Genomic DNA, 15,425 nt, shown 5'->3' with positions numbered 1-15,425 from the left:
TGTCTGTGAGTGTAGCGATGTGTTTGTATCTGTGTGTACTGACGTGTGTCTGTGAGGGTAGCGATGTGTTTGTATCTGTGTGTACTGACGTGTGTCTGTGAGTGTATTGATGTGTTTGTACCTGTGTGTACTGACGTGTGTCTGTCAGTGTAGCGATGTGTTTGTACCTGTGTGTACTGACGTGTGTCTGTCAGTGTAGCGATGTGTTTGTACCTGTGTGTACTGACGTGTGTCTGTGCTGACGGCCCCTGTGTAATGACCCCCACAGCCTCACACACACGGGACACAGACCCCAGTCTGGCAGAGATCGACTTTATTAGAGGCAGGAGAGGGGACAATACAGGGTCGTCATCTGGAAACACAGTCCACCAGCTCCCCCACACCTCAGAGCTGCAGTGACACTGGCCCGCCTGCGCAGCGCGGGGCGCTGTCCCCCGCCCGGACGCCTGCAGAGACCGCAGCGGCTCCGGGGAGAGTACAGCAGAAGAAGAATAATAATTAATAACACAATTAATTAAGCAGAAGTAGCACCTGTAGTGTCAGGAGCGCAGCTAGAGTTTTATTGCTATGAATACACAGTGATAAACAAGGGTACAGATCCCTTATCAGGTCTGACAGTGCTCGGTCCCTCTTTATAAAAGCTCATTAGAAGGCTAACAGGAGAAAAGGCTGGGTGTGTTGTGCAGTCAGGAGGACACCCTGGTGACACAAACATCAAACAGGAGCAGCGCCACTCTCGTCTCACTTACAGCTGACCACTGTCCACTCCTGTCCACTGTCCACCCCTGCCCCAGTCAGGCTGCCTGCTGTCCACTCCTGTCCCAGTCAGACTGATCAGTGCCCACTCCTGCCACGTTCAAACTGACCAGTGTCCACTCCTGTCCCAGTCAGACTGCCCGCTGTTGACTCCTGACCCAGTCAGACTGACCAGTGTCCACTCCTGTCCCAGTCAGACTGCCCGCTGTTGACTCCTGACCCAGTCATACTGACCAGTGTCCACTCCTGTCCCAGTCAGACTGCCCGCTGTTGACTCCTGACCCAGTCATACTGACCAGTGTCCACTCCTGTCCCAGTCAGACTGCCCGCTGTTGACTCCTGACCCAGTCAAACTGACCAGTGTCCACTCCTGTCCCAGTCATACTGACCAGTGTGCACTCCTGTTCCAGTCAGACTGCCCGCTGTTGACTCCTGACCCAGTCAGACTGACCAGTGTCCACTCCTGTCCCAGTCAGACTGCCCGCTGTTGACTCCTGACCCAGTCATACTGACCAGTGTCCACTCCTGTCCCAGTCAGGCTGACCAGTATGCACTCTGGTCACAGTCTGTCTGATGAAATGGAGTGACTCTGCTCCCTCCACCAGCCCAGCAGTTTTATAATTAAACCCGTCATTTACAAACACGGTCACAGCCTCTGGCCAGACGAGAGGACAGGACAAGGACAGGACCTTCAGTGTAAAGAGAGGATCTGGGAGTAGGTGGGGTTCGAGTTCGATTGGCTGCCTCCATAGCCAGTCATCATGCTCGGTGAATACTGTCCAATCAGAGAGAGGGAGGGGCGGGGCCACCCGCAGACAGAGGAGAGGGCGGAGTCGGAGCGATCCATTGCGGAAATCCAAGAGGGGTGCCCCAGGAATGAAAGGAAAGAAACAAAATAAAAGGAGTTACTCAAGTAAAAGCAAGATGAAGATTCATGTTATGAATGATCCCCGAGACTAAGCGACTGGGCTTTACAGATGAAAAGGACTTCAGGTGACTACTCTCCAATTAGAGAAGGATTCTGTCAATCCGTTCAGGAGAGTAACCACCTGCCACCAGAATGGGAGCCTCACCGAGGGGGGCGGGGACTGCCTGTCAATCAAGGGGAGGCTCTCATATCCAGGATTGCCATTGGAGGAAGTGCTTGGAGTCCTGAGAGAGAGAGAGGGGTTAATACAGACACACAGGACACTCCAGTACATTAACACTGCACTGAGAGAGAGAGGGGTTCATACACACACACTGACTGGACACTCCAGTACATGAACACTGCACTGAGAGAGAGAGGGGTTCATACAGACACACTGACTGGACACTCCAGTACATGAACGCTGCACTGAGAGAGAGAGGGGTTCATACAGACACACTGACTGGACACTCCAGTACATGAACACTGCACTGAGAGAGAGAGAGGGGTTCATACAGACACACTGACTGGACACTCCAGTACATGAACACTGCACTGAGAGAGAGAGGGGTTCATACAGACACACTGACTGGACACTCCAGTACATGAACACTGCACTGAGAGAGAGGGGTTCATACAGACACACTGACTGGACACTCCAGTACATGAACACTGCACTGAGAGAGAGGGGTTCATACAGACACACTGACTGGACACTCCAGTACATTAACACTGCACTGAGAGAGAGGGGTTAATACAGACACACTGACTGGACACTCCAGTACATGAACACTGCACTGAGAGAGAGAGGGGTTAATACAGACATACTGACTGGACACTCCAGTACATTAACACTGCACTGAGAGAGAGGGGTTAATACAGACACACTGACTGGACACTCCAGTACATGAACACTGCACTGAGAGAGAGGGGTTAATACAGACACACTGACTGGACACTCCAGTACATGAACACTGCACTGAGAGAGGAGACTGGGTTGAGATCATTCCTAATCCTATTGAAATGAAGCATCATTTCTGTCTGTCTGTCATTAAATCAGAGGAAAGTACAGACAGACAGACTGACTGACTGACCCACTGCCTCAGTAGTATTTTCACACCCTCTGACCAGGCAAACAGTGTCTGTATCTGTGTGTGTATGTGTAGCTGTCTGTGTCTCTGTGTGTGTGTTTGAGTCTCTGTATCTGTGAATTTGTGTATTTGTGTGTCAGTCTGTGTGTACGTGTCAGATAGTGTGTGTGTGCATGTATCAGTGCGTGTGTCGTTGTGTGCGTCTAACGTTTGTGTGTAGTGGTGTGTGTGCGTGTCGGTCTGCCTGTCTGTTACTCACGGGAGGGGGGGTGCGCTGGAAAAGGGCGGAGCCCAGCTGGCCCCCTGGTAACTATAGAAACCAGGTAGGACACCGCGCTGGGAGCCCGCGGGCGTCTGTCTACGTGCCTGGTGAGAAGGAAAGGGGTCCTCGCTCTCACTGTCGGAGTCTTCATAGTTGTCCGAGTCGCTGCCAGGTGGGAAAAGACAGAGAAAGAAGTTTATGAAGAACACCCCTGAAGCAGGAGTTTTAATAACAATTGAATGCCTGACGAGATCGAGGAGCTCTAGTCTAGCACAGCGATGACAGGCAGAGCCGCGGACGCCCTGACCTGGAGAAGCCCCTCCAGGCGCCGGGCAGGGAGCAGAGCAGAGTGGTGAAGGACACAGCAGACAGCAAGGAATAGAGACACAGATACAGCAGCCCCTCCATCCCATCATAGCACAGGCCCTTCAGAGAGTCCACATAGTCCTGAGACACAGAGAGACACTGGTCAGCACAGTGACCCTGACTGACTGGACACTACAGCACAGAGACACTGACTGACTGGACACTACAGCACAGAGACACTGACTGACTGACTGGACACTACAGCACAGACACTGACTGACTGGACACTACAGCACAGACACTGACTGACTGGACACTACAGCACAGACACTGACTGACTGGACACTACAGCACAGTGACCCTGACTGACTGACTGGACACTACAGCACAGAGACACTGACTGACTGACTGGACACTACAGCACAGTGACCCTGACTGACTGACTGGACACTACAGCACAGTGACCCTGACTGACTGACTGGACACTACAGCACAGGCACTGACTGACTGGACACTACAGCACAGAGACCCTGACTGACTGACTGGACACTACAGCACAGAGACACTGACTGACTGACTGGACACTAGAGCACAGTGACCCTGACTGACTGGACACTACAGCACAGAGACACTGACTGACTGACTGGACACTACAGCACAGAGACACTGACTGACTGGACACTACAGCACAGAGACCCTGACTGACTGACTGGACACTACAGCACAGAGACCCTGACTGACTGACTGGACACTACAGCACAGGGACACTGACTGACTGACTGGACACTACAGCACAGAGACCCTGACTGACTGGACACTACAGCACAGAGACACTGACTGACTGGACACTACAGCACAGTGACACTGACTGACTGACTGGACACTACAGCACAGTGACCCTGACTGACTGACTGGACACTACAGCACAGTGACCCTGACTGACTGACTGGACACTACAGCACAGAGACCCTGACTGACTGACTGGACACTACAGCACAGTGACCCTGACTGACTGACTGGACACTACAGCACAGAGACCCTGACTGACTGACTGGACACTACAGCACAGAGACACTGACTGACTGACTGGACACTACAGCACAGTGACCCTGACTGACTGGACACTACGGCACAGAGACACTGACTGACTGGACACTACGGCACAGTGACCCTGACTGACTGACTGGACACTACAGCACAGAGACCCTGACTGACTGACTGGACACTACAGCACAGTGACACTGACTGACTGGACACTACAGCACAGAGACACTGACTGACTGGACACTACAGCACAGAGACCCTGACTGACTGACTGGACACTACAGCACAGTGACCCTGACTGACTGACTGGACACTACAGCACAGTGACCCTGACTGACTGACTGGACACTACAGCACAGTGACTCTGACTGACTGACTGGACACTACAGCACAGAGACACTGACTGACTGACTGGACACTACAGCACAGAGACCCTGACTGACTGACTGGACACTACAGCACAGAGACACTGAGTGACTGACTGGACACTACAGCACAGAGACCCTGACTGACTGACTGGACACTACAGCACAGGGACACTGACTGACTGACTGGACACTACAGCACAGAGACCCTGACTGACTGGACACTACAGCACAGAGACACTGACTGACTGGTAACTACAGCACAGAGACACTGACTGACTGACTGGACACTACAGCACAGTGACCCTGACTGACTGACTGGACACTACAGCACAGTGACCCTGACTGACTGACTGGACACTACAGCACAGAGACCCTGACTGACTGACTGGACACTACAGCACAGGGACACTGACTGACTGACTGGACACTACAGCACAGTGACCCTGACTGACTGACTGGACACTACAGCACAGAGACCCTGACTGACTGACTGGACACTACAGCACAGAGACACTGACTGACTGACTGGACACTACAGCACAGTGACCCTGACTGACTGGACACTACAGCACAGAGACCCTGACTGACTGGACACTACGGCACAGAGACACTGACTGACTGGACACTACGGCACAGTGACCCTGACTGACTGACTGGACACTACAGCACAGAGACCCTGACTGACTGACTGGACACTACAGCACAGTGACACTGACTGACTGGACACTACAGCACAGAGACACTGACTGACTGGACACTACAGCACAGAGACCCTGACTGACTGACTGGACACTACAGCACAGTGACCCTGACTGACTGGACACTACAGCACAGTGACCCTGACTGACTGACTGGACACTACAGCACAGAGACACTGACTGACTGACTGGACACTACAGCACAGAGACCCTGACTGACTGACTGGACACTACAGCACAGAGACACTGACTGACTGACTGGACACTACAGCACAGAGACACTGACTGACTGACTGGACACTACAGCACAGTGACCCTGACTGACTGACTGGACACTACAGCACAGAGACCCTGACTGACTGACTGGACACTACAGCACAGTGACACTGACTGACTGACTGGACACTACAGCACAGAGACACTGACTGACTGACTGGACACTACAGCACAGAGACACTGACTGACTGGACACTACAGCACAGTGACCCTGACTGACTGGACACTACTGTACATTAACACTGCAGCTGTAGTGTTTTGTACTGTGAGGTTGTACAACTCAATCCAGCGTAGTGCCCTAGTCTACAATGCAGTGTTGTGTAGTTGTTGACCTTGTTAAGTCCGCGGCAGTTCAAGAGCGCCACCAACTGGTGAAAGTTGCCCTCTGTTGAGTTGAGGATCTGCTGAATGTCACCGAGACTCTTCTGCAGACAGAGAGAAACTAATTAATAATTTCATGTTTTAGTTCCTTGATAAAAATGATAAAACACTGTAAAGTGAGAAAAATTAAAATCTACAGCAATACATGCAGAAAAAAACACTGTTTATAAAAACAGGAGCCATATTTGAGCACAAAGGCACGACAAGCTCGTTTCTTCAATACGGCTGCAGACACACCTCAGCCCTGGGGAACTGTGGGACAGCCTCTCTCTCCAGGACAGAGAGGTGGGTGTGGATGCTGGAGAGAGCTCGCTGACACCTCGTTAGGACCTGCAAACAATTAAGAGTTTCACGAACAATTTACACTAATAAAACAGCCCTACAGGAGAGTGAGCCCTGATTGGAGGAGAGTCTCTCTGACATCACTGAGCTCCATAGAGCCTTACAGCAGAGTGAGCCCTGATTGGAGGAGAGTCTCTCTGACATCACTGAGCTCCATAGAGCCTTACAGCAGAGTGAGCCCTGATTGGAGGAGAGGCTCTCTGACATCACTGAGCTCCATAGAGCCTTACAGGAGAGTGAGCCCTGATTGGAGGAGAGTCTCTCTGACAGCACTGAGCTCCACACAGAACTACAGGAGAGTGAAATATAACCAACTACTTGTCCTTAAAATGAACCAAAGACACACCTCTAATCATGAGCCCAACCTGTACAACAGACATTCCTGCTCTGGCTAAGCAAACATACGGAACGTTTAAAGGTCAATTAACAGAGTTGTTAACGAGACCTGCAGGCAAGGGAGAGACTGAGATCTCTAATGGGCACAACAACAGCTCCCACACTAATCGTGCCCTACCTGTTGAAAAGGACTGTCTGTTCTCAGCCCACACGTCAGGTAATACTCCAGAATCTCTGCATGTGAAAAGCATCAACAGTATAGTTACAGGGGGCTCCAGTCCAGTCAGTCCACTCCAGTCCGCTCCAGGCCAGTCCAGTCTGCAATAAACTCGCTCCAGTTCAGTCTATCCAGTCCAGTGTAATACAGATCAGGTCAATAACAGTACCTGAGCTTGTTCCCATGGTAAACTGTGTGGAGTTGATGATGAAAGTGTTGGGGTCAACACAGAAATCACTGAGAGCCTGAGGGAGAGAGAGGGGTTAATACAGACACACTGGACACTCTAGTACATGAACACTGCACTGAGAGAGAGGGGTTAATACAGACACCCTGACTGGACACTCCAGTACATGAACACTGCACTGAGAGAGAGAGGGGTTCATACAGACACACTGACTGGACACTCCAGTACATTAACACTGCACTGAGAGAGAGAGAGGGGTTAATACAGACAGACTGACTGGACACTCCAGTACATGAACACTGCACTGAGAGAGAGGGGTTAATACAGACACACTGACTGGACACTCCAGTACATGAACACTGCACTGAGAGAGAGAGAGAGGGGTTCATACAGACACACTGACTGGACACTCCAGTACATGAACACTGCACTGAGAGAGAGAGGGGTTAATACAGACACAGTGAAGTCTGTCTGACTGCTGCCTCAATGCTTGGATTAAAGGCAGAGGGGTGACAGGCGAATCATTGTCTGTTCACAGAGGGCCAGTGTGACTCTGAGGACAGTCTGCGACGTCTCCAGCTGGCCTCCATCTGTGACCTGATCCCTCTCTCTGCCGCCCTGGCCCCCACCTCCTCACCAGCACAGTCGGGGTCTCCAGACCCAGGGACCCCCAGCTGAGGAAGAGAGCAAGCCAGGCCAGCGCCATCATCCTGGAACGACATCGGCCCGCCGTGACCTCACCGCGCAATGACGTCATCGGATCACAGTGACAGAGCGCAATGACGTCATCGGATCGCAGTGACAGAGCGCAATGATGTCATCGGATCACAGCGCCACGGCTGCCACCTCCTCACCAAACACCGCGTCGCGCAACATCAGGGCATGGGCCCTTCAGACCGCGGCACACTTACAGCGCGAGCAGCCAGCGGGACTGCTTGGCCAGAGCCAGCAGGACGAAGAGACAGACCACCAGGTCCAACAGCAGCAGCAGCACATAGGAGAGCCACCTGAGAGAGAGACAGGGAGAGGCGTCAGTAGGACCAGCAGGGGGCGCTCACCCTGCGGGCTGCGTGGCTCCTGACGCCCCAGTACAGTGACGGGGACAATAGACTGGAAACAGGCGCCGTCCTTCGGTTGAGACGTCAAACCGATGTCCTGACTCTCTGTGGTCATGAACAATCCCAGGGTGTCTCTCGAGAGGAGTAGGGGTGTTACCCCAGTGTCCTGGCCAAATTTCCCCCTGGCCTTTACCCATCATGGCCTCCTAATAACCCCCCTCTCTGAACTGGCTCCATCCCTCTGCTCTCCTCCCCACTGAGAGCTGGTGTGTGGGAGCGGACTGGAGATCGTGCATGTGGGGGTACACTCTGCTGGTGGTGGAGGGGATCCCCAATACCTCTCCAGCGCTTTGAGTGGAGTGTCCAGAACAGTATAAGGATTATTATTAGATTTGGAGATCCGCTCTGTAACAGTGTACAGTAACACTCTCTGTTGTAAGTGTAAGAATTATTATTATTCTATTTATTTATTTAATTATTTCCTCCAGAGAAGCACAGTATTGTGGGAAATGAAGTTCTCCCCCCTGGCCCTGTAGTCATCACTGCAGGAAGTGAAAAATGAGACAAGGAAGGCTGATGCACTCTGGGAAATATAGTCCGCCTCTGCGCACCTGTAGTCCTCATAGATGGCCAGGGTGTCTGCAGCCCAGCCTGGAGAGAAGGGCAGAGGAGGCGAGGAGGAGGAGGAGGGAGATGGTGCGAGGGAGGAGGAAGATGGGGCTGCAGTCGAGCTGGCACTGGTGCTGTTGCTGGTGCCCCGCGGGTCTGGGGCTCGCTCGGCGCCCCCCGCAGGCAGGAGGGAGGAGGACAGGAGGGCGATGACGGCCTCGGACAGGCGCCGAGCGGAGCGCGTGGACACGAGGAAGTCAGTGCGGTCAGACAGGACCTCCTCCAGCGAGGTGAGAGGACCGGACACTCCTGAGGACAGCAGGGACACCGTCTCCGACACCTGAGGGTCACAGCAGGGCGAGAGTGGACAGTGACTGACTGGACACTCCAGCACAGTGACCCTGACTGACTGGACACTATAGCACAGAGACACTGACTGACTGACTGGACACTACAGCACAGAGACACTGACTGACTGGACACTACAGCACAGTGACCGACTGACTGGACACTACAGCACAGAGACACTGACTGACTGACCGGACACTACAGCACAGAGACCCTGACTGACTGGACACTACAGCACAGTGACCCTGACTGACTGGACACTACAGCACAGAGACACTGACTGACTGACTGGACACTACAGCACAGTGACCCTGACTGACTGGACACTACAGCACAGAGACACTGACTGACTGACCGGACACTACAGCACAGAGACACTGACTGACTGGACACTACAGCACAGAGACACTGACTGACTGACTGGACACTACAGCACAGTGACCCTGACTGACTGGACACTACAGCACAGTGACACTGACTGACTGACTGGACACTACAGCACAGAGACACTGACTGACTGGACACTACAGCACAGTGACACTGACTGACTGACTGGACACTACAGCACAGTGACCCTGACTGACTGACTGGACACTACAGCACAGTGACCCTGACTGACTGACTGGACACTACAGCACAGTGACACTGACTGACTGACTGGACACTACAGCACAGTGACCCTGACAGACTGGACACTACAGCACAGTGACCCTGACTGACTGACTGGACACTACAGCACAGTGACACTGACTGACTGTCTGGACTCTACAGCACAGTGACCCTGACTGACTGACTGGACACTCTACTTGTAGTTTTTTTGTGTTTTGCATTCCGATTGGCTGCTCACCAGGAATTTGATGGAAGCGAGGGTATGATTGGCTGTTGCTAGGGAATAGGTCACCTGATAAATTCCGTCATTCGCTTCGCTGTTTCCATAGAAACCAATGCCGATGGCCATGCTGGAGAGTTACAGGCAACAAGGGAGAGAAGAAAGTCATTCAGTACTGTAATAATACTGTAGTGCACAGTAATAACACTGTACTGTATGGTACTCTAATAATACTGTACAACACACACTGTATAATAATAATACTGTAATAACAGAAGCGTACTATAACAATACTGTAGTCATACAATAATACCGTTAATGTCACTGACTGCACAATACTAGAACTGTAACACTGTACTGTACTTTAATACTGCTGTAGGAGTATGGTACTGTAAATCTATACTGTAATAATTATACTGTAAGGAACTAAAACAATACTGCAATAACACTATAGAAAACTGCAGGTAAGTACAATCAGTATAATGATAATACTGTAATGTGCGGTAATAACACTGTACTACACTGTACAATAATAAAACTGTGATAACACTTTTGTCATAACACTGCACTGCACTGTACAGTACACTAACACTTTTCTACTCTGTATGGTACTATAGTGCCCTACTGCAATAAACACACAGTATAGAATCACACCCGCACACACGGTGACCTCACCAGCACACAATGACTGCTGCCACGGAGACCCAGGTGACACAGCACAGGCCCCGCCCCTTGGCGGAGCCCAGCCCACTGCCCTCTGACTCCGCCTCCTGGCTGCCCTCGGACTCCGCCTCCTCGCCGTCACGGCGACAGCAGCAGTAGCGGATGAGGAAGGCGAGGATGAAGAGGAGAGACAGGAGCAGGGCGATGGCCGACAGGCTGGAGACGACCAGCAGAGTCTGGGGCAGGGAGACATCGGACAGGGGCTGACCATCAGTGTCACTGCCACTGGAATTCGTCTTCACTGAGACAGCGAACGCTGTGAATCTCACCGAGTGACGGTCAATCACATCCTTCAGTCTCCTGCGCAACTGTCTCTGTGCTGTAGTGTCCAGTCAGTCAGTCAGGGTCACTGTGCTGTAGTGTCCAGTCAGTCAGTGTCTCTGTGCTGTAGTGTCCAGTCAGTCAGTCAGGGTCACTGTGCTGTAGTGTCCAGTCAGTCAGTGTCTCTGTGCTGTAGTGTCCAGTCAGTCAGTCAGTGTCACTGTGCTGTAGTGTCCAGTCAGTCAGTCAGTGTCACTGTGCTGTAGTGTCCAGTCAGTCAGTCAGTGTCACTGTGCTGTAGTGTCCAGTCAGTCAGTCAGTGTCACTGTGCTGTAGTGTCCAGTCAGTCAGTCAGTGTCTCTGTGCTGTAGTGTCCAGTCAGTCAGGGTCACTGTGCTGTAGTGTCCAGTCAGTCAGTCAGGGTCTCTGTGCTGTAGTGTCCAGTCAGTCAGGGTCACTGTGCTGTAGTGTCCAGTCAGTCTGAGCCAGTGTGTCTGTACGAGACCCTCCCCCCTCTCCTCCGCACACAGGCACTATTAATAATCTGTGACCTAGTTTACTACAGGGCTGGAACTGCCTCTGTCTCTCTCCCCTCGCTCTCTCTCTCTATCCCCATCTCTCTCTCCTCTCTCTCTCTATCCCTCTGTCTCTCTCTCTATTCAATTCAACTCAATTCAAGGTGCTTTATTAGCATGACCAATGGGTACAATCAGTGTTGCCAAAGCAAATGAAAGTAATGATATTTACATTAAACAAAACAAAAAATAGAAGTAAAATAAAAATCTCTATCGCTCTCTCTCCCACTGTGCACAGCGTCATAGCAGAGGCACTGTGCACAAGTGTTACAGCAGAGCATTACTGTAGAGTGTGTTACTGGAGAGTGTGTTACTGTATAGCCTGTTACTGTAGTGTGCGTTACTGTAGTGTGTGTTACTGTAGAGAGTGTTACTGTAGTGTGTTGCTGTAGAGAGCGTTACTGTAGTGTGAGTTACTATGGAGCGTGTTACTGTAGAGAGCGTTACTGTAGTGTGTTTCTGTAGAGTGTTACTGTAGTGTGTGTTACTGTAGTGTGCATTACTGTAGAGAGTGTTACTGTAGTGTGTTGCTGTAGAGAGTGTTACTGTAGTGGTCGTTACTGTAGTGTGTGTTACTGTAGTGTGCGTTACTGTAGAGAGTGTTACTGTAGTGGGCGTTACTAAGGAGCGTGTTACTGTAGAGAGTAGTACTGTAGAGAGTGTTACTGTAGTGTGTGTTACTGTAGTGAGCGTTACTGTAGAGAGTGTTACTGTAGTGTGCGTTACTATGGAGCGTGTTACTGTAGAGAGCGTTACTGTAGCATGCGTTACTGTAGAGTGTGTTACTGTAGTGTGTTTCTGTAGAAAGTGTTACTGTAGTGTGTGTTACTGTAGTGTGTGTTACTGTAGAGAACGTTACTGTAGTGTGCGTTACTATGGAGTGTGTTACTGTAGAGAGTGTTACTGTAGTGTGTGTTACTGTAGTGAGCGTTACTGTAGTGTGTGTTACTGTAGAGTGCATTACTGTAGAGAGTGTTACTATGGAGCATGTTACTGTAGTGTGTGTTACTGTAGAGAACATTACTGTAGTGTGCGTTACTATGGAGTGTGTTACTGTAGAGAGTGTTACTATGGAGCGTGTTACTGTAGTGTGTTACTGTAGTGAGCGTTACTGTAGTGTGTGTTACTGTAGTGGGCGTTACTATGGAGCGTGTTACTATAGAGACTGTTACTATGGAGCGTGTTACTGTAGTGTGCTGCTGTAGAGAGTGTTACTGTAGTGTGTGTTACTGTAGTGGGCGTTACTGTAGTGTGTTACTGTGGAGCGTGTTACTGTAGAGAGTGTTACTATGGAGCGTGTTACTGTAGTGTGTTACTGTGGAGCGTGTTACTGTAGTGGGCGTTACTATGGAGCATGTTACTGTAGTGTGCTGCTGTAGAGAGTGTTACAGCAGAGTGCTCCAGCCCTGGCCCAGGTCAGAGGGTGCCCACCAGACTGCTGGGGTGTCCCCTGAGCCCCTCTGTGTTGACAGGGTGCCTATTTGCTCCCTGCTGGTGTCGTGGGTCTTGTACACCAGATAGAGTGCTGCATACTGAACCCGCACCCAGGGCGGCGCTGTACCTGCTGGTACTCCCAGCTGTCGGGTCGGAACCAGCTGCTGCAGGGCCGCAGGGCCAGGTCCAGCCGGGGCAGAGAGTGGCACAGGGTCACCCAGAGTGAGGGGCTGTACCCGGGCGCGGTGGCCATGGCGACAGCCCGCGGCGACCAGGAGCTGTCCCACAATTCCCTGTCAGCCGAGAGACAGTGAGCTGGTGAAATAGTAATGATATTTACATTAAACAAAACAAAAAATAGAAGTAAAATAAAAATCTCTATCGCTCTCTCTCCCGCTGTGCACAGCGTCGCACAAGGCAGGGTTCACCCTGGACGAGACGCCTGTCCATCACAGAGCACACACACTCACACACACTCTCACACACTCAATCAATCACACACACTCACACACTCAATCACACAATCACACACACACACTCACACACTCAATCACACACTCACACACTCAATCACACACACACACAGACACACACACTCACACACTCACACACTCAATCACACACACACTCACACTCACACACACTCTCACACACTCAATCAATCACACACACACAGACACACACACTCACACACTCACACACTCAATCACACACACACAGACACACTCAATCACACACTCACACACTCAATCAATCACACACACTCACACACTCACACACTCAATCACACAATCACACAATCACACACTCACACACTCAATCACACACACACACTCACACACTCAATCACACACTCACACACTCAATCACACACACACACACTCAATCAATCACACACACACAGACACACACACTCACACACTCAATCACACACACACACACACAGACACACTCAATCAATCACACACACACACACACACACACACACACAGACACACTCAATCACACACTCACACACTCAATCACACATATTCTCACAGACACTCACACCAGGGTCAGTTTTCCCAGAAGCCAGTTGACCTCCCAGCATGCCTGTGCTGTCTCTGGACTGTGGGAAGAAACTGGCGTAACTGAAGGAAACCCAAGCAAACTCCATGAGAACATGCAGACTCCACACAGACAGCACCCCAGGTAATGCCAACCACTGTGCCACCCTTATAATAATAAATCAATATGATATAATTTCAACAATATACTGATGGACTCACTGAAGCGATGAGTGATGAGACACTGACTCTGACTCACTACATGATGACTGACTCATCACTGACTCACCGGGAGACACACTGGGAGACTCACCCGGAGACACACAGGGAGACACATCCAGAAACACACCGGGAGATTCACCGGGAGACTCACTGGGAGACTCACTGGGAGACACACCGGGAGACACACCGGGAGACTCACTGGGAGACTCACTGGGAGACACATCCAGAGACTCACTGGGAGACACAATGGGAGACTCACCCGGAGACACACAGGGAGACACACAGGGAGACACATCCAGAGACACACCGGGAGACACACAGGGAGACACACAGGGAGACACATCCAGAGACACACCGGGAGACACACCGGGAGACACACCGGGAGACTCACCGGGAGACATACCGGGAGACTCACCCGGAGACACACAGGGAGACACACAGGGAGACACATCCAGAAACACACCGGGAGACACACCGGGAGACTCACCGGGAGACACACCGGGAGACTCACCGGGAGACACACTGGGAGACACACCGGGAGACACATCCAGAGACTCACCGGGAGACACACCGGGAGAGACACTGGGAGACACACCGGGAGACACATCCAGAGACTCACTGGGAGACACACTGGGAGACTCACCGGGAGACACACCCGGAGACACACTGGGAGACTCACCGGGAGACACATCCAGAGACACACCGGGAGACACACCGGGAGACAGTCTAACAGAGTGACAGTCTGAGAGTGTAACAGTGACACAGTGACAGTCTGACAGCCGTGAACTCGAGACTCGCGACTAGTTTACCTTCTGCTGTGGAACAGCGCCCCTGTCTGATGGTGCCGCGGCGCTGCAGGGCTCAGCGGGAGGGGCTGTAGGGATCTCTCCAGCCCCCGGGCGGCACGGAGTCAGACCCCCGGCGGGTTACTGCTGCGGCCGGACGGATCCCCCCGAGGACGCTGCAAGTTTCCGGAGCAGTAAGTTGCCATGGGGACGACCGAAGGAGGGAGGGCTGTCCATTTCCCCAAGAGAGACTCGTCTCGGGGCCACGGAGCCCAGACCCCAGCTTCTCCGGCCCCCAGAGGAAACACCAGACCGCTGGGAAGTGGTCAGGAAGAGGGCCAGCTGGACAGACAGAGAGCTCAGT

The 15,425-nt window shown here is 51.9% G+C and overlaps 1 protein-coding gene across 4 annotated transcripts in view; it reads right to left on the bottom strand.

Annotated features, from left to right (window-relative positions):
* Window positions 1–298: 298 nt before the first annotated feature.
* ttyh1 (tweety family member 1) overlaps window positions 299–15,425 on the bottom strand; it is a 15,673-nt gene continuing 546 nt past the window's right edge. The window contains exons 2-16 of one of the 4 annotated variants that reach the window (XM_069182522.1): window positions 15,086–15,403; window positions 13,136–13,323; window positions 10,691–10,914; window positions 10,034–10,145; window positions 8,841–9,178; window positions 8,083–8,178; window positions 7,809–7,881; window positions 7,154–7,229; window positions 6,946–7,001; window positions 6,327–6,419; window positions 6,041–6,133; window positions 3,324–3,463; window positions 3,014–3,181; window positions 1,830–1,908; window positions 299–1,531 (exon numbers count right to left, since the gene is read on the bottom strand). In XM_069182522.1, coding sequence (XP_069038623.1) covers window positions 1,448–1,531; window positions 1,830–1,908; window positions 3,014–3,181; window positions 3,324–3,463; window positions 6,041–6,133; window positions 6,327–6,419; window positions 6,946–7,001; window positions 7,154–7,229; window positions 7,809–7,881; window positions 8,083–8,178; window positions 8,841–9,178; window positions 10,034–10,145; window positions 10,691–10,914; window positions 13,136–13,261 — 1,758 coding nt within the window. In that variant the 5' untranslated portion in view covers window positions 13,262–13,323; window positions 15,086–15,403 and the 3' untranslated portion in view covers window positions 299–1,447. The remainder of the gene's footprint in view (window positions 1,532–1,829; window positions 1,909–3,013; window positions 3,182–3,323; window positions 3,464–6,040; window positions 6,134–6,326; window positions 6,420–6,945; window positions 7,002–7,153; window positions 7,230–7,808; window positions 7,882–8,082; window positions 8,179–8,840; window positions 9,179–10,033; window positions 10,146–10,690; window positions 10,915–13,135; window positions 13,324–15,085; window positions 15,404–15,425) is intronic. The other 3 variants (XM_069182523.1, XM_069182524.1, XM_069182525.1) reach the window with 3 other exon arrangements.

Source organism: Lepisosteus oculatus, chromosome 23 (genome assembly GCF_040954835.1).
Source record: "Lepisosteus oculatus isolate fLepOcu1 chromosome 23, fLepOcu1.hap2, whole genome shotgun sequence".
Classification (NCBI taxonomy): Eukaryota; Metazoa; Chordata; class Actinopteri; order Semionotiformes; family Lepisosteidae; genus Lepisosteus; species Lepisosteus oculatus.
The sequence above is the reverse complement of the archived record's forward strand: the minus strand, read 5'-3'. Positions and strand labels throughout refer to the sequence as shown.